The sequence below is a fragment of the Corythoichthys intestinalis genome, chromosome 3 (genome assembly GCF_030265065.1).
Source record: "Corythoichthys intestinalis isolate RoL2023-P3 chromosome 3, ASM3026506v1, whole genome shotgun sequence".
Classification (NCBI taxonomy): domain Eukaryota; kingdom Metazoa; phylum Chordata; class Actinopteri; order Syngnathiformes; family Syngnathidae; genus Corythoichthys; species Corythoichthys intestinalis.
The window spans coordinates 33,711,521-33,735,616 of record NC_080397.1 but is presented as its reverse complement, the minus strand read 5'-3'; the positions used below and the strand labels follow the sequence as shown (position 1 = coordinate 33,735,616).

General features: G+C 40.0%; 1 protein-coding gene across 1 annotated transcript; it reads left to right on the top strand.

Annotated features, from left to right (window-relative positions):
- The first annotated feature begins 538 nt into the window (after positions 1-538).
- vsig8b (V-set and immunoglobulin domain containing 8b) lies at positions 539-23,180 on the top strand. The gene is made up of 8 exons (XM_057833015.1): positions 539-631; positions 996-1,066; positions 15,780-15,949; positions 16,080-16,278; positions 16,415-16,570; positions 16,653-16,775; positions 19,993-20,131; positions 20,208-23,180. Exons 1-8 carry the CDS (start codon positions 579-581, stop codon positions 20,446-20,448), a joined length of 1,152 nt encoding a protein of 383 aa, XP_057688998.1. The 5' UTR covers positions 539-578; the 3' UTR covers positions 20,449-23,180.
- Positions 23,181-24,096: the final 916 nt, after the last annotated feature.

The following is a 24,096-nucleotide window of genomic DNA, read 5'->3' as shown; positions in this document are numbered from 1 at the left end:
TGTGTTCATATAAAGGTGTGTCATAAGGGTGTGTTGGGAAATATAGCTGTAAATTGTTTACTCACTCCTCCTTGAAGAATTTACACCTTGTTTCAAATATCCCAACACTGAGCTACATCCGGTCTAAAATACAGAAAAATATTGTGTACAGAAATCATTTTTTATGTTCTGGCTTCCATGAAAGATGAGAACTTTGCCATAAACGGAGCTGTTAAAATCAGAGCGCGTGATCACAAGAACTTGTGCAGCAACATAGTTGTTTTCGTTCACAATGTCGTGGCAGGCAATTACTCATCTGTCTTCTCCCCCTGCTCAGAATACACTTATAGACTTCTTGTCTACACCGACAGAAAAAAAATTAAACTCATTTCATATGCTGCGTTCTGATTAATAGTTTCGATTTGCACTAATAATTATGCACGTGCTGTCCTTTACGGCCCAAAATAAAAACCTTAAGTATTGCAACAATGGTGGGAGTGGCCAAGTGCTGCCCTATGGACGGAGAAGGTGTGGCAATAGTTATTTCAGCTGAGTTTCATCTGACAGCTAAATCAGCACACATCACCAGTTGTATACCAATGGCAGGCCTTACTAAAACCTCATTTTTTTGGATTGTTTTCTGTCTAACAAGGTATGTTAGTGCTCATATGTTATTGTGGTTGTTTTAACCTTTCTGCCGCAGCATATTACACACTATAAGTTGTGTAATATAAGTGTGTGTTTACCTAAGAGGCAGTTTGTCTTACTTGTGTTTGATTAGCATTATTATTCAGGTTTATTTTGGCTTCTAGCTGTGGAAAAACAAGGCATAATGTAGCAGAAGGCAGGTAATTAGGATTCTTAAAACACAAGGTGAATGTTAGATGTTTAATTGAAGTCACTTGAAGCATTTAGAGAGGCTGATGACAAGAAAACATGAAATGAGTGACACGTCAGGTATAAAAACTTATCACAAGGTAACTGAATATTCTTCTTAAAACGATTTTTCCACGCAGGTTTATGATGGCGCCTGCCTGGGTGCTGAAAGTGACTGCATTTTTTCTGGTAACAGTTCATCTAAAGACAGGTGAGTCAGATGATTTTCATCTCAAACTCCTGAGGCGATTCTATTAATACAACCCATTCATTTTCAAACAATAACAGTCTGATTTGCACTCCGTGCCAGATAGAAAATGACAATCACCATAGGTGGTTAATTCACGCACTTGCTGATCTAAAAGTAAAGGCAGCATGGACTGCATGTAGCTATAGACACAGTTATGTTGTTTACCATCCAGGCACACTTTGTTGCTCTTTATTTAGGGGGAAGCTCGCCCTATATAATATTATTTTTCTTGTTTCTCCCCTTCACTTTTTCGCTCTTTTACCAATTCCTCTTTGAAACGTTACAAAAATTCACCTCACATTTAAAGTTCCAGCAAAAATGCCAAAAAAGCCCCATTCATTTTTAATGGCAAATACATGTAAAATTCCAAAATGTATCTCATCCAACAAATTTTATCCAATTTGTACGGACAAGTGTCCTGAGGGAAAATTTGGTGGCGCCCTGTTTGGCATTTTATGCTACGGACGTCCGGTTTAAACAGGACACCATGAATTGTGGTTTAAGTTGACAAAGTTACAGGCCAGGATCTAGGTTTACCCACCAGAGTGGGCACTAAGAAATCTTGAGGGGGCACACCCAATGCAGGCTTTTTTTTTTTACCCTCTGCATTTCTCCGGGCCATAGACCGGCGCAAGTAGGGCACTGGCTTGTGTCCCGTTGAGACTGCATTAAATTTTGGGGGGTTTGTTTTATTGTTTTTTTTGTTTGTTTGTTTGTTTGTTTGTTTGTTTTCATTCATCTATCTACTTATTCTCGCAGTCAGCATGATGTCACGATGACGTCATCTCGCATAGCAACGTGTCGCCATTTTGAGATGGAGGCACGCACAGGTAAACATCCATAGACAAACGAATTTCATATATTTCAGCTGTGTTTTGTGTCTTTTTTTCATAAAAACGTCTCATCTGATCAAAGCACACGGTCCCAGTTGAAGCCTGGGACCATGTGTATTTTTGTGTGAGACCAATATCGAGCTTTTTGGCAACAAACACTCTAAGTGGGTCTGGCGTGCCACGAAAGATGCCCATGCTGAAAAGCAACTCATACCCACTGTGAAGTATGGGGGTGGGTCAGTGATGCTGTGGGGCTGTTTCACTTCCAAAGGCCCTGGGAACCTTGTTAGGGTGCATGGCATCATGAATGCTTTGAAATACCAGGACATTTTAAATCAAAATCTGTTGCCCTCTGCCCGAAAGCTGAAGATGGGTCATCACTTGCAAGACAGCTACCCTAAATATATGGCCAAGTCTACACAGAAATGGTTCACAAAATCAAGCTCCTCCCATGGCCATCTCAGTCCCCAGACCTTGTTTTGTTGGCAAAAGGGGGCTGTACAAAGTATTAACACCAGGGGTGCTAATAATTGTGATACACATTATTTCATGTCAAATATTTTTTTCTTTATGTGGGATTTTTTTCCCCACTGAATGAATGCACTTGTATTGAAGGTTGGATCTTTCTCTTTTTTTCCATTAAGGTCCCATATTATTTGAAAAAAAATATATATTAGAAGCTAAAAAACACATCTTTTTCAGGGGTGCCAATAATTGTGGAGGGCACTGTATATACAGAGTGATTATTTCTGCCGTAACCGGTAATTTGCCTTCAAGCGTTATTTAGCCGTGAACACGTCACAGCAAAATAACCAATTCCCAGCAGTCCAATAATGTACCGATTGACTGATCAGAGCAGGTCACGGCAAAAGAAAAATAACGCTTTGCGAGTTGTCGGTTAGGGTAATAATAACCACTGCCTAGTCTATTGAATCCTAGCAGCTAATTAGGGCAAAATAAATCGATTAAAGTTTACTCACCAGTAATAAAATGTCGGCTGCAAACATAAATGTGCCTGGATTTAGGTTCCCACTAGCGAGAATGGTCCACGGAACCGTCTTCTTTTACTGTTCCTCGATTGTTTGCTTTCAGCCATTTGCTTGTCCTTTTCTTCTCACGAGAAAGAATGGAGAACTTCAAATGCGGCTCTGAGCTCTTCTTTGTGTTACAACCCGCAACACGGCAACTTTTAGTCATTCTGACGGGAAAAAAAGACCGCAAATAAGACAAAAGTTCAACGAGTTTGTACTACAATGCACGACAGAGCAACTGCTTGTGACTCATGTTTTGCCCCCATTTCAATATGGCGGCGCTTTGTTGTGGCTGGTGACATCATTAATGCCCAGATGTCCGACTGCGAGAATGTGTCTGGAGGAAAGAGAGGAAGCGTGCGGATAACAAACGAGGTTGGAAAACCAGCTTGTTTTGGTGATTGCTTGTTCGGCGTGGTTGCGGCCAACAGTAACCGTTAATCCTGCAATAAAAAAATAGGTGAGACCAACTCTCTGTGCGTTCCCTATATCCAGTGCGACGCTACAATAGATATTCCCGACATTTTGATTGGGTGTGCACCACTCACATCTGGGTGGGCCATGTACCCCCCGCCCCCGCTCCCCCATACATCGGGCACGCAAAGTTTTAAACTCCCAAATCAAATAAGCGGCAACTCACGCAATCTTCAAAAATGTATTCAGCACGACGTAGATGAGACTCTGGGATTTTCTGTGCTGTGCTTGGTTTTGTGAACTCCTGGAAGCGCCTATATATATGCTTGGAAGCAGGGCCGGCCCAGCCTATACGCAGACTATGCAGCTGCTTAGGGCCCCTGACCACTAGGGGGCCCCCCAATCTGGCAATTGTTTAATTTATATTCTATTTTGTTTACTACAGTTTGCTGTATTTGACTTTTGTGAGTTTTGATACTTGATTACAAGCTTAAAAAATAAAATTTCTTCCTTAACTTCTCAGCCATTATACTCTAGCACCGTTATTAACAACACTGATTCTGGGTTACTTTCTGTAGATTCTTTTTTGGATCACTTTCTGTTGATATCGATTTTTTGTTTGATTGTTTGTCTTTTTGCTGCAACCATAAATTTCAGAATGTTTCGAAATTGGAACCGTGTCGATCAGTTAAACCAGTACTTTTCAAATTGTGGGGCGAGCCCCCCCAGGGGGGCGCAGCGCGATGCTGGGGGTGGCGCATGTGACCTTGGTGAACATACATTTTTGTCATACTAAAATTAAGTGTAATTGCACATCCACTCAGTAGGTGGCAGTGCCACTCTCATTTTTAGCAGTATTTTTGAACAAAACAAGAGCACACAGCAAAGAGCTCTGGAGATATGAAAATCTTGGACAAGGAAGTATGACGAAGCATATATAGCATTTAGCTTTTGGCTTTGACTTTTAGTACAATGGGAGACGAGGAAAGACCAGACTGTTTACTTTTGCAGCGGACAGCAAGGAATTATTTTTTTCAGCGCGTGCCACATTTTGCCAACAATCCTCCCACTTTGTTAGTGTTACATCAGTAAACCAGCGAGCACTGTCAGCATCATATAAGGTGGCATACCAAGCTGCTCAGTGCAAAATAACCCCACACCATAGCAAAGGAGCTGATACTGCCTGCAGCAAAAATAAAAACTGTCCCTCTGTCCAATGACACTGTCCTTTTGTTGCATTATTTTTTGTTTTTTCGGTCTAATTGTTCAACATATTATCCTAATGAGTAAATGTTACTAATCAATTTGAATTTATTATTATTTATAGATTTTATTAAATTTTATTTTTCAGCATCAAACGGTCAAAAATGTATCTTGAGTGTATTTTTACAGAATGGATGGATTATTTTTTTTTTTTAATACTTTAATGTAAGTTGATGTATATTACGTTTTTCTTTAATATTATAAAGAACACAATATTATGCAGAGTTGTACTTATAATAATAAGAATTTTATATACAAATGATACTACTGTATATTTACAGTGGTGGCAGAGAGTTGGGGGGGGTGGAACGTTTACGTCTTCCTGGGGGGGGCGTAAATAAAAAATAATTGAGAAGCACTGAGTTAAACGGTGTTAGCTGGGCGGCCCGCCGAAAAAGAACAGGGTAAAAAATATGAGTATAATATGTGGGAAGCTTCGCTATGCAAAGTATCCCCACAGCCTTTGCCCACCACTGACAACAGTAGACATCCAGTTCATTTAAACTGGAGGTACTGACTGTTAATGTTCATCTTTCAGTGCCATTGTTGGCGCTTGACATTTGCCCCTCCAAATCGAAATGGATTGGACATCTAGCACCGTCAATAGCAGCCAGTGAGTTAACAAGAACCAACCTGAAAAAATCCCCCAAATTAATATGAAGTGACCATTGGGAGAGCAAAGCATCCCCACATAATTCTCCAGAAACTGCATTTTCTAGTAATAATTAAAATTGCAAAATAATAAACAATCCCCCCAAGTCTTTATATTGCATCACCTCATTCCGTTGTATGTATTCTGAATGAATTAGCACGCTGCGTCTGATGTCTGGCCAATATATTCAAAGTCTTTCAGTAATTGCATTCTGTGACATGCAAGTTTAGCTCCCAATGTGCTTATAAAACACATCATCTTGAGACAACAGCGTTTTGCCCAGAGCGAGGAGAGGTGCTTCTCCAGCTGTAAAGATTTGACTGACTAATGGCAAGTTTTCCCAGAATGCCTTTTTTCACATTTGTCACTTTCAGCATCTAATGAATGACTCAGTGTACTTTGTGGCGATAGCATTAAGGCGCCTTCGGAGTGTTTGTGAGGAGAATTAACAGCGAGGGGTGTCAACAGTGTAGCTGACTGGATTTATCAGTATTCTCCATTAAGATTTTTTTAGCCAAGGTCGAAACATCTAAATGGGAAAATGGGCCTGAGATGAATGGCAACATTACAAGTTTAAATGTGCCCAGCACTGTTGTCTCTGTCTCCATAAAATGTCGACTTAATGCATGCTGTGTTTCTGCGGGCTTTGTGAGAGATGCTCAAAAATGCGATACAATACAAAAATACAAAAGAATGTATTCACTCATATGGCATAGGTTTAAATGCAAACATAATCTTTTTCACACACCGTGTAATGCTTTAGTTTCAGTATAGAGGCCAATTACTTTCAGACCAGCACCCCTCTCTTTTTAGGAGCACAGCCCCTGAGCTTGAATGCCATTAAGCGGCAAACTGTCATGCATTTTAAAGAGATTCTTTTCTCTCTTGTTTTACATTACTGCTGTGTTTGGCTTTTACAAATTGCAGGACAAAAATTATTACAGCTCATATTTCTCGGTGGATAATGTCCTCGTAGATTAACTACTTTCATATGTAGATCTTTTTTCTGCAGTTTCATAAACAAACACGGAGATAGTGGTGCATTTCATTAAGTCGCTATCGCAAAAAGTTCATTTTAGTGGTTCATCTCAAAATGTGAAACAAATATATGCATTTTATGTTGTTGTTTTAATGGATTTTCAGCACTAAAGAAATAGGGGAAGTCTTTCTGAAAAGTAATCTCTCGCGTGTGTAACAAGTGAGTTTCAGGTTTTGGACTGAACTAGTGAAATACAGTGCTGGCCAAAAGTACTGGCACCCCTGCAATTCTGTCAGATATTGCTCAATTTCTCCCAGAAAATGATTGCAATTCCAAATTTGGTAGCAATATCTCCATTTATTTTGCTTGCCATGAATGAAAAAAAAACACAAAAGAGAATGGAAAAATTAAACAATATATATAATATAAAAATAAAATAATTATCAATTTTACACAAAACTCAAAAAATGGACCGGACAAAATATTTGAAAAATCAAGTGATGCTTCTCTAATTTGTGTAATTAACAGCACCTGTTACTTGGCACATAACAGGTGGTGGCAATAACTGAATCACACGTGCAGCCAATTAAAATGGATTAAAGTTGACTCAACCTCTGTCCTGTGTCCTTGTGTGTTCCACATTGAGCATGGAAAAAAGAAAGAAGACCAAAAAACTGTCTGAAGACTTGAGACACAAAATTGTGAGGAAGCATGGGCAATCTCAAGGCTACAAGTCCATCTCCAGAGATCTCAATGTTCCTGTGTCTACCGTGAGCAGTGTCATCAATAAGTGTAAAGCCCAAAGCACTGTGGCTAACCTCCCTAGATGCGGACGGCAAAGAAAAATTGACGAGAGATTTCAACGAAACATTGTGTGGATGGTGGATAAAGAACCTTGACTAACATCCAAACAAGTTGAATCTGTCCTGCAGTCTGAGGGTACAACAGTGTCAACCTGTACTATCTGTCGGTGTCTGACAGTGGCTCTATGGTAGGATACCCAGGAAGACCCCACTTCTGACGCAGAGACATAAAAAAGCCAGGCTGGAGTTTCCCAAAACTTACCCGAGAAAGCCAAAAACATTTTGGATGATCATTTCAGACAAAATAAGACCTTTTTGGGAAAAGGCATCAACATAGAGCTTACAGGAAAACAACAAGGCCTTCAAAGAAAAGAACACGGTCCCCACAGTCAGTCATGGCAGAGGTTCCCTGATGTTTTGGGGTTGCTTTGCTGCCTCTGGCACTGGACTGCTTGACCCTGTGCATGGCATTATGAATTCTGAAGACTACCAACAAATTTTGCAGCATAATGTCAGGCCCAGAGTGAGAAAGCTGGGTCTTAAAGGTCATGGGTCTTCCAGCGGACAATGACCCAAAACACACCTCAAAAAGCACTAGAAAATAGTTTGAGAGAAAGCACTGGAGACTTCTAAAGTGGTCAGCAATGACACCAGACCTGAATCCCATAGAACACCTGTGGAGAGATCTGAAAGTGAAAGTTTGGAGAACGCACCCTCCAAATCTCAGAGACCTGGAGCACTTGGCAAAAGAAGAATGGCCTAAAATTCCAGAAGAGCATTGTAAGAAACTCAATGATGGATACCGGAAGCGGTTATTCGCAGTTATTTTGTCTAAATGTTGTGCTTTCAAGTATTAGGCTGAGGGTGCCAATACTTTTGTTGAGCCCATTTTTGGTGTTTCGTGTAAAATGATAATTAATTCTCTTTTTTGTTCATTCATTGCAAGCAAAATAAATGAAGATATTACTACCAAAGCATTTGGAAGTGCAATCATTTTCTGGAAGAAATTGAGCATTATCCGACAGAATTGCAGGGGTGCCAATACTTTTGGCCAGCAGTGTAAATAATTAAGACAGTGCGAAATATGTTTATATATTTTAATGTTTTGACTGTATACACAACACAGTACAGCTTTTTTTTCTTTCAGCAAACTTTAGAGTAAGATTAACAACAGGACAAATAGTAAGGTGACTATGCAAAGAAGGACAAGGAAGATCAACATTACATTACGTTTGGTAGGAATTACATCACAGATTCATATTGGCGCCTCCTGTCTGTTCTTCTTCTATAAACTAGGAAGAAGTCTACTTACTGATAGAATAAGATGGACAGACAAAATCAATTGGGTTCTTCACTCTCTTTTGTTTTAGGGATACAACTCTTGTTGTTAATTGTAATTCTAACCAACAACAACTTTAATGGTGCAGGCACATTTTTCGAGTAAACAGAAATACTTCTTCTCTGTTAGCTTTGAAATTCTATAAATAATTACTGATTTGTAAACAAATATTAGATTTATTTTTCTGCCCAAATAATGTTTTTGTCATACAACGAAAAAGAAAGAAATGAAATTCAGAGGCACTTGTATCTTCTGATGTGTAGACTCTTAGGGCCCAAGTACACCGCATGCGTGATCGTTGCGGTTCCGGTCCGACTCCGGTAAAAAATAGCGCCGGAGCCAATCCGTTCCCATTATATCCTATTGTTCAACGTATACCGGCCGCGTCAGTGCTCCGGATTGACTGCGAACCACCTCCGGCGTGCCGCATGCCTGCCGCATGGTATAGGCTATTTTCTATTTTTGCCGGACACGCATCCGACAAAATGGGCGGAGGTGGGCCTGACGTCAAAAGCCCAGGTGCCTAATCACGGTTTAAACATGAGCGAAGATGGATGATGAGCGCTTCATCATGGAGGTGGAAAGTCACAAAGTGATATACGATGCAGCAGATCGTTACTATAAGGACACCATTAAAAGCGAAACTGCAAAGTGTTCTATTATGTGTGTTTTTCTGGCAATGATATCAAACACACGACGTGCTAAGCAAAAAAAAAAAAAAAAAAACAGCGTATCTGGAAGTGGTTCCACAGCAGAAATTCTCGTCCCCCGCGCACAAACAATCTCGGTTTGTATACAGAGTCGAGGGGGAAAAGTACGAAAGAGAAAAATGAGACACCCACAAGTTTCGACCTGGTGGTCTATTCAAGACGTTTCTCCTTCTTTCCTACATTTCACTTGACTCGTAATAGAAAAAACAACAGTTTGCGCTGGGCACATGAATCTGCAGTGTTGAGACACCAATTCCAAGTACGCTGTTTTTTTAGTTCGTGTCATATATAATTCGCTATCCATTTTATAAATATGGCAGATTATTTATCAGTTGTTTATAACAGCTCTATGAGATGTTATGTGCCATAAATTTTAAATGTGCACAAAGATATAAACGCACCGACACAACCAAGGGCATAATAGCCCCCCTGCACGGAGCCCTGATCTCAACATGATGCAGTCAATCTGGAATTAAGAGACAGACACAACTAAAATATTGTAGCGTTGCCGGTGTTGTGCCGACCGGGGCTGTCATCGGTGGGTTAATTTATGCACCAACGTGGGGCTGTCATTGGTGTGCTGGTGCACCAGCCCGACGCTCCGATTGGTGGACTAGATAGCGTCAGTGTAAATACAGTGGAGAGAACAAGTATTTGATACACTGACAATGGGAAAACCCATTGGCAGTGTATCAAATACTTGTTCTCTCCACTGTAGTTGTTGTTTTTGCATTGGTGAGGTGGCGGGAAGTTAATAAAGAAAAAGAGGAAAAAGGCATTGAAGCTCGTGTGTTTTTCGCGGCCAAACTTCCGCTTGGCAAACGTTACAATATCAATATGCAAGGAAAAAAATGTGCTCTCTCTCTGCTTCTCTGATGAGTACATACTACAGACTCCGTGTGTTTGTCGTTGTTTTAAATGGCACATTATCGCGCGCGATCACGCGAGAGCTCACGAGGGGACGGAGTTGGCGGACCGCAGCCATGCAGCAGCCGGTATGATTTGCCTGTTTTTGACGGACTGCGTGGCACGCAGTCAACACTGAACCGGACCGGAACCGCAACGATCACGCATGCACTGTACTTGGGCCTTTAGTCATCAAAGCAACAAGGCAACTGGAGGACTTGTTTGTATTTTGCTAAGGATGTTTGACCTTTAATCAAAAAGGCTTCTTCAATTATATAATCCAGTCATTTTCGATGCTGTTTATCCTCACTTGGGTTGTAAATGTAGCACTTATCCGAGTTGAATTTATCTCTTTCATGCATGAATTCTGATTTTTTTGCTTTTGTTTTGGTTTTTTATCCTTACAGGGCACTCGTTTAACTCTTTGTCTGACATGGATAGGGCTAGACGTTTAATACATTTTGACTGGCAGGGGCAAATGTACTTGCGCCATCCAAGGCACTGAAACATGAGCATTCATAGCCAGACGTTCCTGTTTAAATGAATTGGGCATCTTTTGCCATCAATGGCATGTAATAAATGTAACAATTTATAATAACTATCCATTATCACAAGTTATTAGATCATTAGTGAAGTGTTAATTAATGATTATTTTTGAATTAAGTGTTTGATAACAGTTTGTTAAGCATTTATAATAATGCCTTATAGAAAGTTAATATTTCATTAATAAACAGATGGTCATTGAGTAATAAATGACTTGAAACCTGTAGGTCAATTATTTATACCTACACCGTATAAATGAGTAATATACGATTAAAAAAGCTATTAGTAATACACTAACTAACGACTTATTAAGTATTAATTGATAATTTATGTTATTGGGCTTTTATTCTAAAATTGCAAGTACTCCTTGGGGGGGGTGGCGTGGCTCAGTGGTAGAGTAGTTGTCCCCCCAACCCAGAGGTTGTGGGTTCGATTCTTCGCCCTGATGAACTCGCCTAAGTATCCTTGAGCAAGATACTGAACCCCATGTTGCTCCTGGTGCTGCGTCACCAGTAGGTGAATAGTGAGATAGTGTAAAGCGCTTTGAGCGCCTTGAAAGGTGGAAAAGCGCTATATAAGTATAACACCATAACACCATTTACCATCTTCATTTCTTAATTTTTAGTTAATGAGGGATAAGTGCAACTTAATAACATCCCAATAAAACACATTAGTTTATAACTAACACTTAATATATTAACTCACACTTTACAGATCAGTTGTTAATCGTTTGCTAACCATCTACTAAACTTTGAAGAAATACCAAAATTTTGTCCGTCAAGATTGTTCCTGCCATAGACCTTTTTGTGTGCTGCACTTTACCAAAGAAATACCACAGGTGAAATGTTAAACATTTTGTTTAATGCGGAGAAAGCCACATTCTGGACAATCACATGGCAGATCAACAGCATAGTACAACCCATGAGTTTGGAACACTTTTTGTGCTAAACGCAGGATAAACTGAATTTATGAGAAGCATTAAATGTCCATACATCACAGCAAACTGTTAAACACTTAACAAGTCAACAATAAATCATTCATTAAGTTTAGTAATGATGTGTTAACTAGTTATAACGGATAGTTATTATAAAGTGTTACCAATGACGCTTTATTGTTTATTACATATTTTTATTATTAATTTTAATTTGAGTGATTTAGTTTTTATTAACATTGGATTAATCTAAACATTTACTTATTATTAAAGATGCACCGATACCGATACTAGTATCGGCAGGGGGTGCCGATCCGGCCCGAAATGGTGGTATTGGTATCGGCGAGTACCAACAAAGACGGCGCCGATACCATTTACCGGTCCATTATTATAACATTTGACCGCAGCCTTTTTTTTCTCCTGGTGCTCACTACACTCTGTCTCTGTGTTGTGTGATGACACGTGAACACCAAGCAGCTACCGCCATTGGCCTGCTCCAGACCAATGAGAACGGGCCAATAGCCCCTCCTGACCAATGACAAGGCCGCTTGGCGATGCCGACATGGCGGCGGTCGGGAAATATTTCAAAATAGAAATTCTGTCAATTAAAATCAATGGCTGCATGCAAGATTTGCGCCCTGAAAGTTTCGAGATGTGGAGTTAAATCAGCCAGTTTCAATACCTCGAACCTGATAAAACATTTGAAGACGATACGTGAACGAACACAATGAGTTTGAGCCTGCAAGAGCAGAGGAAGGGCGCTGGACCGGTGCAACAATCTCTGGTCAGTTCAGTACGTCAACTTTACTTTGTCTTTTACATAAAGAAATGCTGCAGTAATTTGGGAACTGTTTCCAAAGTAGGGTTGCCACCTTTCAGAAATAGAAATAAGGGACCCCCCCCCCCCCCCCCCCCGAAAAAAGGAGGCTAATAGAGAGACGGGATGCTGTGGTCAATTATTATTACTTATAATTGTTAGCATCCGCAAACGCGGAAAAAAGGTTGGACCTCGAAGCGGACAACAAGCGGGGGATACGTACAAGGGTTTGATGATTGCAAACAAAAAAATAACACGCGATCGCGGGATAGTAGAAATAACAAAAGGAGACGTGACAGCAGGTCGACGGAGCTCAATACTACAAACTCGAAGGTTAACTAAGACGATAGGCAGCGAGCCAAAAAGCCAAAATAAAAACACTCAAATACCTGAGCAGGGTAGAGGTTACATACGAGTGCAGCACACTAACAGAAAAAAACCAATGCAGGGGCGTAACAAGCAAATGTAGCGAGACTATAGTGTGAGATGTCAAATGGCGATCAGCAAAGCAAATATCTCGGCAGCCTTCTCTGAGCTCACCCGTGCTTAAATGCTGCGTTGATGAGCCTGCATTGGATTCAGGTGTGACGTCAGGAACGCCCCAACTAACAGCCCAGCAACAAAACAAAATCTAACTAGCAGCAGAATGTGACAATAATTTCATGAAAGTTGCATTGTTTGGCCTTTGAGAGGTTTAAAAAAGTTTGCTCAGTTCATTCAGAGTTTATTATGATGAACTTATTTTTACTTTCTTACTATTGGGCTAGTATTATACTTTGTACTAGTCTTTTTCCTATTTTGCAAAGGTAAGCAACAGCCTGACAAAGCCTTGATGGCAATGATTTCACATCCAATTATGTAGCTCTTTGGGGAAAAAAATTAAAAAATAAATAAAATAATAAAAAATATATATATATAAACGGAGTGGTATCGGTATGGTATCGGTATCGGGGCCAAAAAATGGTATCGGTGCAACACTACTTATTATATAAAAAATATTGAAAATACAAAAATGATTAATAATTTAAAAATAATAATAATATTATAATATTTAATACCAAATGCAATATGCATTATATTTGCTAATATTCAAATTATTTTAACCAAAAATAGTCTTTTGCTCTATAAAAGGTTAAAGGTCTTCAGTGTCAACTCTTGATTAGTTATTCATTGTAGTGACCCCTATCCCTGAAAAGGTTAAGGAAGAATACATTCCAGACTTGGGCACACAGCCAAACAGCCAGTCACATTCACAGGGACAATTTTGAGTCTGCAATTAACCGAACATGCATGTTAGGAAAGGAAACCCAAATGGTTGCAAAACTGACTACCAAGAGAAAACCCTAAAAAGCAGAAGGAAACAATCCAAATCCTACACTGCACTGTTGTATATTTAGACTAGATCAGACATGTCCGAAGTCCGGCCCGGGGGCCAAATGCGGCCCTTGGTCAAATTTCATCTGGCCCCTAGCCTCTGTCATAAAATCAATAACGTTTGGCCCGCACACAGAGTTATTAAATTGGTCAGCAGTACTGCTACCAGCATATGAAGTAGCTTACACAGTAAATGCTGCTCCTCATTTACTCAACAAAAGGCAGCAGCACTCTAAGCAACATTACCCCGGGTGACCCTTTATTCCCAATTTTCTAAAATGGTGACAATCAACAACAACAAAAAAAAAGAAAGTTGACTGCGGCGGCCGATGCTTCAAGGATAGGTGGAAATTGGAATATTTCTTCACTAAAATACGCAACAACTGTGTCTGCCTCATTTGCAAAGAGACAGTCACTGTTTTTAAAGAGTTCAATGTGAGGCGATATTACCAAACAAGACATGCTGACATGTACGACAAGATTACGGAGAAGATACGTAGCGAGAAATTCAAGCAACTTAAAGTTAGTTTAATTTTACAGCTGCAGTATTTCACAAGAGCCCGAGAGTCGAAATAGAACGCCACAAAGGCTAGTTGCGAGATTGTTGAAATTATTAATTTTAAAAAATAAATAAATAAAGCAAATGTGACACATGGAATGGCTTGCTAAAATTTGCCTAAATATATTGTAGTACGTAAAGGACGTCAGCCAAGGTCGGCCCCCCACATTTTTACCACACCAATTCTGGCCCCCTTTGCAAAAAGTTCGGACACTCCTGGTCGAGATGGATGCTGTTGAGTTAAAAAGGCCATAGGTTGGATTATTTATAACAACAGGTAGAAATAAAATAATACAATTGGTAAAATGTATATCCCATGTATATGTATATTTGTTTTCGATGAGTTCTGAGTTTGAGTAGAATTGTGGTGTATTATAGACTTTTTTAGCACTTATTTTAACTTGAGCACTTTTTTTCAGATTTTATGTGCAGTTTCTGTTTGAGTTTAGACCAGTACTTCTCAACCCCGCACCCCCCTAGGTGGGCGCAGAGTGATGCCGTGGATGGCGCATGTGACCTGGGGAACATACGTTTTTGCCATACTAGAATAAAGTGTAATTGCACATCCACTAATGAGTGGCAGAGACAGTGTCATTTTCGGAGTGTGCACAGTGTTTTTTAACCAAACAAGAGAACATAGCAAAGTGCACCGGAGATATGAAGAGCTAAGACGAGAAAATATGACGAAGCGTATGTAGTGTTTGTCTTTTTGTCTGTTAATACAGTAGGAGATGAGGAAAGACCAGTTTTCTTACCGTATATATCAATATATTATAGAATCAATAGGTAATATAGTAAATAAGTAAATAAATATGAATTATAATAACTATATAAATTATTATGGGCTATTCTGTATAGCTTGTATGTTCTACAGCCTTACCTATGTTTTTCTCAAACCATAACTAACAAATTACGGGTAATGCCAAACCCTAATGACTATGGTATTATCAAAATTGTAGTCTACCCCATTTTTCTATCCTAACCCTATATGATTTGATTTAATGCCGAATCTTTAATTTGTGAACCCCATATAAAAAAAAAATCCCCACCAAATGGGCAATTTTTAGCTCAAATTGGTATTGGTGAACGTATTTTTTGACCTTGGTCCGTCATCCATTTTTTTTTTTTTCTATAATTTTTTTTCAAAGCAAATTTTTATTTAATTTATATGGACGATGATCTCGGGATCAACCCGGATGTGTAATGACCACTAGATGTTTTTAAACGATTATGTAAGAAAAAGGATAAAACAGAGAGCATTTGCCAATTCATAATGGGGTCCTATCGGGAATACCCACTATTTACTCTACCTATAATACATTTACAATTTTCACTATCACAAGAGTTCCTTTCAGGCAGGCAAACCGTAAACTACGATGTGGTGAAAACCTTTGTGACAACTCTAATCTAGAAAGTGTTCAGAAAAAAAATCTGGTACCTCATGGATATAAATTTTGAATGATATAGTGTGTGTTGACCGAGTTTTTTGTTTTGTTTTGTTAACTTGTTTGAGCACACAGATGTGACAGAGGCAATGCAGGTGACTTCTTCAGGTCCACAAACCATCCAGAAGGCCCAGGGAGAAAACGCCCTGCTCGGCTGCACTTACACTCCCGGACCCCAAGACACAGGGGAGCTAGACATTGAGTGGTACAACGTCAGCCCAGACATGACGAAGAAAGACAAACTGGTAGGCCCACTACGTACAAAGAGAGGAATGTTATGTGTCTTGGCAAACACAAGACGTCATATTTTAGCTTCATGCTCATGTTAGTAGTAAAACCGGCTTTGCTCTCTTATCATCACTCAATGTTTGTCAGATCTTGGCCTACACAGAAGGACGTATACACAACTATGACCCCACCCTTACTGGTAGAATCAGCTTCACAGGAGACCCTATGCGTGGAGACGCATCCATATCTCTCTCAAATTTGAGGCGGTCAGACACAGCTACCTACCAGTGCAAAGTCAAAAAGGCGCCGGGCGTCGACATGCGAAAAGTAACACTTGTCGTATTGGGTGAGGAAGAATTTTCAACTGGTTTGACCGGTTTATTCGCTTGACGTTCACTATCGTGGAATGTCCTTCAAATGTTGTCATCACTGTCTGTCTTCCACTTCCTTAATGATGTGTGATTTATTTCATTTTTCATCAGTTCCTCCATCTGTGCCAAAATGTTGGGTTGACGGCAAGGAGGAGAAAGGTAGTCCGGTCACTCTCCGCTGTCAGTCCAACCAGGGATCATCTCCAATTACGTACACGTGGACACGAGAAAGTGGCGGCCCAAAGCCACCAATAGCCATGCCCCTAAGTATGTACGCCAGTGTTTAAAGCAAAAATACAGTACACCCAAAGCATTAATACCATATTCCTCTGGAATGTCTCCCATTAAGATGCACAAAGTGGGGAGTATTTGATCAAGAACCATTCAGACAGCTATGCTGGAAGTTACGTGTGTGAGGCCAAAAACCCTGTTGGCAAAGCTCAGTGTAAATATGCACTGCAGGCACACAACCGTAAGTAAAGGAGAGCATCACTCCTAATTTGACTTTCTGAACCTCTCAGGAACATCTTAGATTCAAAAATGCTGCCTTTTGGCCAACTCGTGTTAGCTACTTGAAAGTGCAAATATAAGCAGCTTTGCAGTCTACATCACTAAAAACTACAAACATGATAATAAAGATTTAAGGAGAATTGGGATGTCAATACATCAGCGCGTTTTAATTAGTTACGCCCCTAGACCCCGAGGAAGGGCAAAATATTTTGCGCCCTTACTATCTGCCGCGACTATAAAATTCTCTATAAAATTGATGTAAGTACAGTAGGATTGATAGCCATATTCAGTACGTTTCTGTTAAAAAAAATAAAAATACTCAATCGGCCTGTGAGCGTTATTGGGCTATAATTTCTGTAAGTGACGTGTTAATTTATTTGGCTTCATGCTATCTACTGCCAACACTTCTTATATCATTTTGCATTACACCATGCACCACACTCCATTTAGAGAAGGGAAAGATCAAGAACAGGAACATGGTTACGTCACCACCATCAGTCATTTCAGTTGTTTGATTTAAAACAAACATTATATACTGTTTGAATGAAATTGCATCTAATTTAGTCTATTTTTACTCTATATACAGTATATGCCTATAATTAATTGCACTATTAACACGTATACCGTTAATGATAAACACTTTGATTTAAAGTGCCAATGACACCAAAAGCATGTTTATTTCATATTTCACGCAGTGTTTTATGCTCCTGAATGAAATGGACCGCTTGAATGTGTTCCATTTTATATATTCAATTTTTGAATCCCACGCCATGAAAATGAGTGACTTCCGGCTTCAGTCTCGGGTTTAGGACGAATACGAATGTGATGTCACCCGGGTCAGCATCTCACAATACAGCATTGCTTTATAGCATGCAGACAGACTGCGGATTCTGCTGATTTTGCGGATTAATTCGGGGTTTTTTCGCATCACGCCAGCCAAACGGCTGCAGAAAATTGTTGCTGTACCAGGGAGAGGCGTGTGAGCCTTTTGGGGTTTCAAAAGTTTCCCGTTCACCGCGTATATTTGCCAAAACAAGCCCTACTACTGTGGGACCATTGGACTTACGAGGAAGTGAGTAAACATTGTATTTTGTATTATGTCAAATACTGGGATCATGGCACACGTGTTAATACGGAAGTGGCTTTCATTTTGTGGCTGATTGTCCAGAATGCCACTTGGCCAACGACTGGCGGCTTGTTTGCCCACCTCCCTCTATACTCGGCTTATTGCCCACGTCGTGTGCCCGGTGTTCAGTCAAATTTTCAACCCCATCAGAAATTGCAACATTGTGTTAAAAATGGCCACGAATACAGCGATTACAAAGTAAACACGACAAACTTTCTCTAAATAATGGCATATTTACTTACGTTTGATCATGGACTGACATGTAGAGAAGTTCTCCTCAGACATATCCGACCATGTTAGCTGCAAAACAATTGCACGCCGCTCTCTTACTGTTTGTCTTCGCCGTGTAGTTAAACATTAATTTACGCCATATTCGTGTTGACCATGTGGCAGCTACGCGCTCCTCCGACATCGACTGGTTTTTCCAGCGGTAATTCTCCAGCTGCTTCCCCGGCAAACATGCTCTCCTGCCCGCAGCAGGGGAATGACAAGCTGTAACTTGTCGCCGCCGGGCGGGTTGCTGATCGGCGAAGACAATCGACAACCCCGCCGCCGTGTGACATGATCTCGGGTAGATTTGAGTGATTTTTTGCTTCAAAAGTCGAGAATAAGACTTTGAAACATCAAACGGTTCAGGTTAGCATGTCGGCTAGCTGTCACGCCTCCTGGTTTGTTTACACTCTCCAAAGCCGGGGCAGGGAAACGACAAAAACCAGACTAATTCCAGTGGCATACAATATCGTTCGGGAGGTGCGACAGTAAAGGTGAAGTCGACAGTTTTGACCATTATGGAGTAATTTTGCCATGTAGTACTGAATAATTGCATTTTTAGTATTTCATTTTCCATTTAGCTCAAGACTGTTATTTGTCATGACCATACCACTTCTTGAGCAATTGGAGAAAAATACTTTGATAAAAAGAATATCCTGTTAAAATATTGGAGCAGAGAGACTGAAACAATGACATTTTGCGGCTCTCTTCGTCGCATTTTCCTCGTTCTGAATAATTCCCCCTCACTGGGCTGAATTCTAAATCAGATGAAACCGTGACCCTGCCGACGTCATCCTCCTGTTGGGACACTAGAGCCCTATAATGGAAGGCGTGGCTAAACGGCAGATTAAAAGACTAATTTCTCTTCATCTGCGTGTTGCCAAATTGTTGTATATTGTTGAATCGTCTCAAAATATGATTCTAATTCACATAATAATGCTATTTAAGACTTTTTTTCTCCTGTCTTAAGCACTTTAAATCAGGGGTCAGCAACCCTGGTCCTCGAGTGCCACGATTCAGCTTGTTTTCCATGTCTCCCTCCTTTGACACACCTGAATCAAATGATCAGCTCATCAGCAAGCTCTGCAGGAGCCTGATAACGATCATGATTATTTGATTCAGGTGTGTTAAAGGAGGGAGACATGGAAAACACTCGAGGACCAGGGTTGCTGACCCCTGCTTAAAGGTACTTGATAATCTCTTAATCAGCATTAACTGCATGATCACATTTTTAGTTGAATGTACCGGTCAGTCACATGCACGCGAAGTGACATGCACCCACACTGTGACACGTATGACCCATGTGTTGCAGTGTTTGGGAAAGTAAAATATGGTCGCTTCGAGAGGTTTCCGCAGTCATGCTTTGCAGCAATTTTGAGGATTTCATGCTAGTGGAGCCAACATTTTCTTTTACCTGATAGTTTCACGTCAGGTATCATGAGAAAAAGGTATTTTCTGCGCCTTCATCTGCCATTACTAGTTTGTGTCTGTTGTTTGTTTTGTTGAACAGTGATGACGTATTTTCACTTATTGATGAAATACTAGTATAGGTTGCATTAATACGCATATGCATTCACACTGCAGAAGTGTCTGATAGATAATTCAATTTTCTACCACAGGCGAACGAACCCAGGTCTCATTTGATGAATCGGAATTGAACAGTACTCGCTTCATGAAACAATTCTGTTACGTGTCACATATGTGCAAAGAAATTGGATTTGACCTGTAATGTGAAAATAGCCTTTAAGAAATTTTTCAATTCTCATTAAATTCTATCTTCTAGCCACGAATAAAGTGGGCATCATAGTCGGGGCTGTAATCGGTGCGCTACTCCTCCTCCTCCTCCTCTTGCTTGCCATCTGGCTGTTGGTCTGCTGCTGCCTCAGGAAACGCTATGAGAAGGAGGCTGCGAATGAAATCAGGTATTCCATTAGAGAGCATATCAAAGCATTCATTCATATCTTAGTATTCGATTAAGAGAGTTGTGTGTTTCCCCAGGGAGGATACCCACGCTCCAGAGAGTCGTCCCTCAAGTAGGAACTCCAGCTACCGCTCAGTCCTGGGTTACCGCACCCACCAAGGGGTTTCTTATAGCTCGGTGGGCAACCGCCTGCCTAGTGTCAATGAGTCTAATGGCAGCCACCGCAGCAACAGCGACAGGGGTTCAAAACTGAGCGCCTCAGTGAGGAAGCCCCTTCCACCACTCAAATATGACCCTCGTTACGGTTACCCTGTGTAACTGCAGTTTAGTTTATTTTTTTAAAAAGGACTTCTAAAATGAAGACTTTTTGTTTTTCTTTTATTACTCCAAGTGTAAAACATGTTGAAAAGCATTGTGTATCACGTTTATCATAGTATATTTACATGACTCATAGACTTCACTATCAGTTGACGGGAAACAGGGCGCGGGGCCGCTCTGTAAAGGGCCTATTTTCAAAAACTTAAAATTCAAATATTTTCAAAACCAAAGCCACTAGCGACCTAAGACCAAAACAGGCACCTCCCCTGGCATAAATGAATCTCCATGAGCAACGGCATAAAAAAATTTAAAGTCGTTCCCTAATAAAATCCCGATTTACTATTTTTTATATAAATATAACAAAACAAAATGGCTATAAAATTCTCAGATTTTACGCTACAAGAATCAAGCCGCTAATCGCTAATCTAGTGGCTATATGCACAAAAATCACCAAATGCAGTGATAATCACCCATATTTTCAGGATGAATAGCAATATTTAACATACAGGGGAGAGTGGGGTGATTTGTGCCATTGGGGAAGTTGTGCCACCCCCTGTTTCTAGGCAACCATAGAAAAAATTGGTCATGTGACCACACCTTTTTGAAGACTCAGTCATTTCACTCTTTCTGAAAAGGAGAGCCTTATTGCATGAGAGGTAAGCACATTTAAGTTAAGAAAACTGTTATTTGCCTTTCAAAGTAAAATTTCTATGATCACGTTTTTTTTTATTGTTGTGTCTGAACAGGTATGTTAAGTTTGAAAACATTCCACACATGTTTTAGTGCTTTGGTAAGCTACTCTATGAATCCTTGCAGCTAGCACGATGTTAGCTCAAAATTGATGGATGATGCAATTTTTCCAAAAAGGTGGGGTTGGGGTGATTTGTGCCACAGGGCCTGGGTTAAGTTGTGCCAGTGGCACTTACAAAATAGTCTATTACTCACTAAAAACTTAGTACAACAGGGCAATGAATGGATGGATGCGCACTAATCCTGGTAAAACCGTAACAATTTACGAGATCCCAGGACTCGAAAACCAAGCATTCATGTCAACAATGACACCCAGAAACATTACATCAAGTTTCAGAGTGAGGGGCATATTCCCATTCAACAGGGATATCTTCTCAGATGAAGATTATGCCCCATCAATGCGAACAGACAGGTCAAACCTAGAGAAGCCCTCCACTTGTACTGCTGCTGACCTGCCTGGACTATCATATGAGGAGCCAACCAATCCCACAGCTCCTTAAACAGGTCCAGACCCAGGGGAGCCACCCACTTCTCCAGACCCAAATCCTGAGCAATCTTCAAGTGACAAAACTGGTTCTTCCGCCCATTTGGGTTATGTATCTCCAGAAGCCATACCTCCCTTGCCAAAAGCCACAGGAAAAAGGACCAGGTCTTATTGAAAATTGACCTGTGATGTGCTTATTTGGCGTAATGGGCTTGTAGAAAATTAGCCTTTGATGTTGCAAAAAACCTTTAAATAAACCTTAAATGAATAATTTTGAATGTTATTTTTCTAGCAGAAATAAAATATACTGTTTCACTTCAATAATCAATGGCACAATTTACCCCAATGAATTCTCTCCAAAGGCACAACTTACCCCGCACTGGGGGCAAGTTGTGCCAAAAGACCACTTTTTTTAAGAAAGCTATATTTCTTAAATACTATAGTTCAGATCCAAACTGATTGTTCCCAAAGATGCACTGCATTCTGAAATATATGTTCATATTGTAGTTGGATAGATTACTATCATGACCTCACTTTAAAGTCACTTTAAGTAAAAACTGGCACAACTCCCCCCCCCACTCTCCCCTATAGGTTTTTGCCCGGAATAGCGAGTCAATTTTATTTATTTAGTGAAATTTTGACACAAGTTTTTAACAGCTAATAAATCACTCAATTTTCATATCAGAAGCTTAATACTTGGGGGAAACATGCAGAATCATCTTAATTTTACTCAGCAAAAGCAAATTTTGCATTTTTCTATATACAATCACAACTTATTTAGGTTGAATTCCAATGTCAATATTGCCTCAGCAGTCTTGCCAGCTATTTGGCCCTGTCTGAAATGTTACATAAAATAAAACATGTAAAAGCCGCCGTTTTTTTTTTTTTTTTTTTTTTTTTTGTAAGGACGCAGAAATGTCAAAATTATTTTTATTTTTTTTTCGCCAAAAAACGGAAAGTTACGCCAAAAATTACCTGATTATTTGAATGTAAAGTTACGCTATTGTGTATGGATGTAAAACCCAACATGGCGCCCTTCGCAAAACAAAAAGCTTTTTAAGTTGAAAATTCTTGTAAATACTGTACATGTGTTAATCCTGGAATTTCTATAGAAATGAACATAAAACAGTCTAGATTTTTGGTTAATAGGGGAAAAAAACGGGCAGTTATCATTCATTTTACGTAAATATTTCAAGCTATAGTTATGCTATTTTGTTCCCCCATTCATTTCATTTTTTTTTTTCACAACGTTTCAAAGTGCATGCATGGGGCTATTCTATATAATAATTACCTTGAAACCTCAACCAAATCACTCTTGAGGTCTTGAGAGACTCCTGCCTGCTTGTGTGCACTAAAACCTTCGTCCTGTTTCCACCTATATCCAGCGTTCCTAGTGTTGCACTAATACCATTTTTTTGGCCCCGATACCGATACCTGGCTGTGCAGTATCAGCCGATTCCGATACCACTTTGTTTGAAATTCATATACATACATACACACACACATATATATATATATATATATATATATATATATATATATATGTGTGTGTGTATATACACAACTTTTTATTGCATGCCTGGTATGGGTGACAATAGTTAAATAACCCTTTGGCTCTCAAAGGCCAAAATAGTGCTAAATTCGTGAAATTAAAACATGTATAATACTAGTCCAACTTTAAGAAAGGAAAAATACAGTGAATGAATAATGAATAAACTTTTTTAAACCCTGAGTTTTGGCTCTTAAAGGCCAAACAGTGCAACTTTCATGAAATTATAAGTAATAATAATTGACCACAGTATCCTTTAAAGTAAAGTAGATGAAGTGAGCTGATCAGAGTTTGTTGCTCCGGTCCTGCCCCCTTTCTCTTGGTAGCAGTTGCTGCTGTTGTAGCCTCAAACTCTTTGTGTTCGTTCGCGTTTCGTCTTCAAATGTTTTATCAGGTCCAAGGATTGAAAGCCGCAAATCTCGCACGCAGCCATTCTACTCGACGGAGATTATAAAATGAAATATTTCCAGACATTTTCCTCTCGTAGTTTGTTTTTCCTACATATGAAAAAGCTGCCCTGGCATTGGTTAAGAGCGGCTATTGGCTCACTGTCATTGGTCTGGAGCAGGCCAATAGCGATAGCTGCTTGGCATTCGAAGTGATCACGTGTTATCACACAACAAAGAGTTGTGAGCGTCAGGAGAAAAAAAAGGCTGCGGGCAAGTGCTATAATACTGTAACGGAAAATGGTATCGGCGCCCTCCATTTGGGTCCGGATTGCCCCCCCCCTGCAGATACTGGTATCGGTATTGGTGCATCTTTAGCTAGAACGTAGCGTGTGTTTGAGTTTATTGCAGTGAAAACTGCTACGATGCTCTGCTGGCCCGGCCCCCTATAGGAAGCCGTGGCGCAATGTACAGTATGT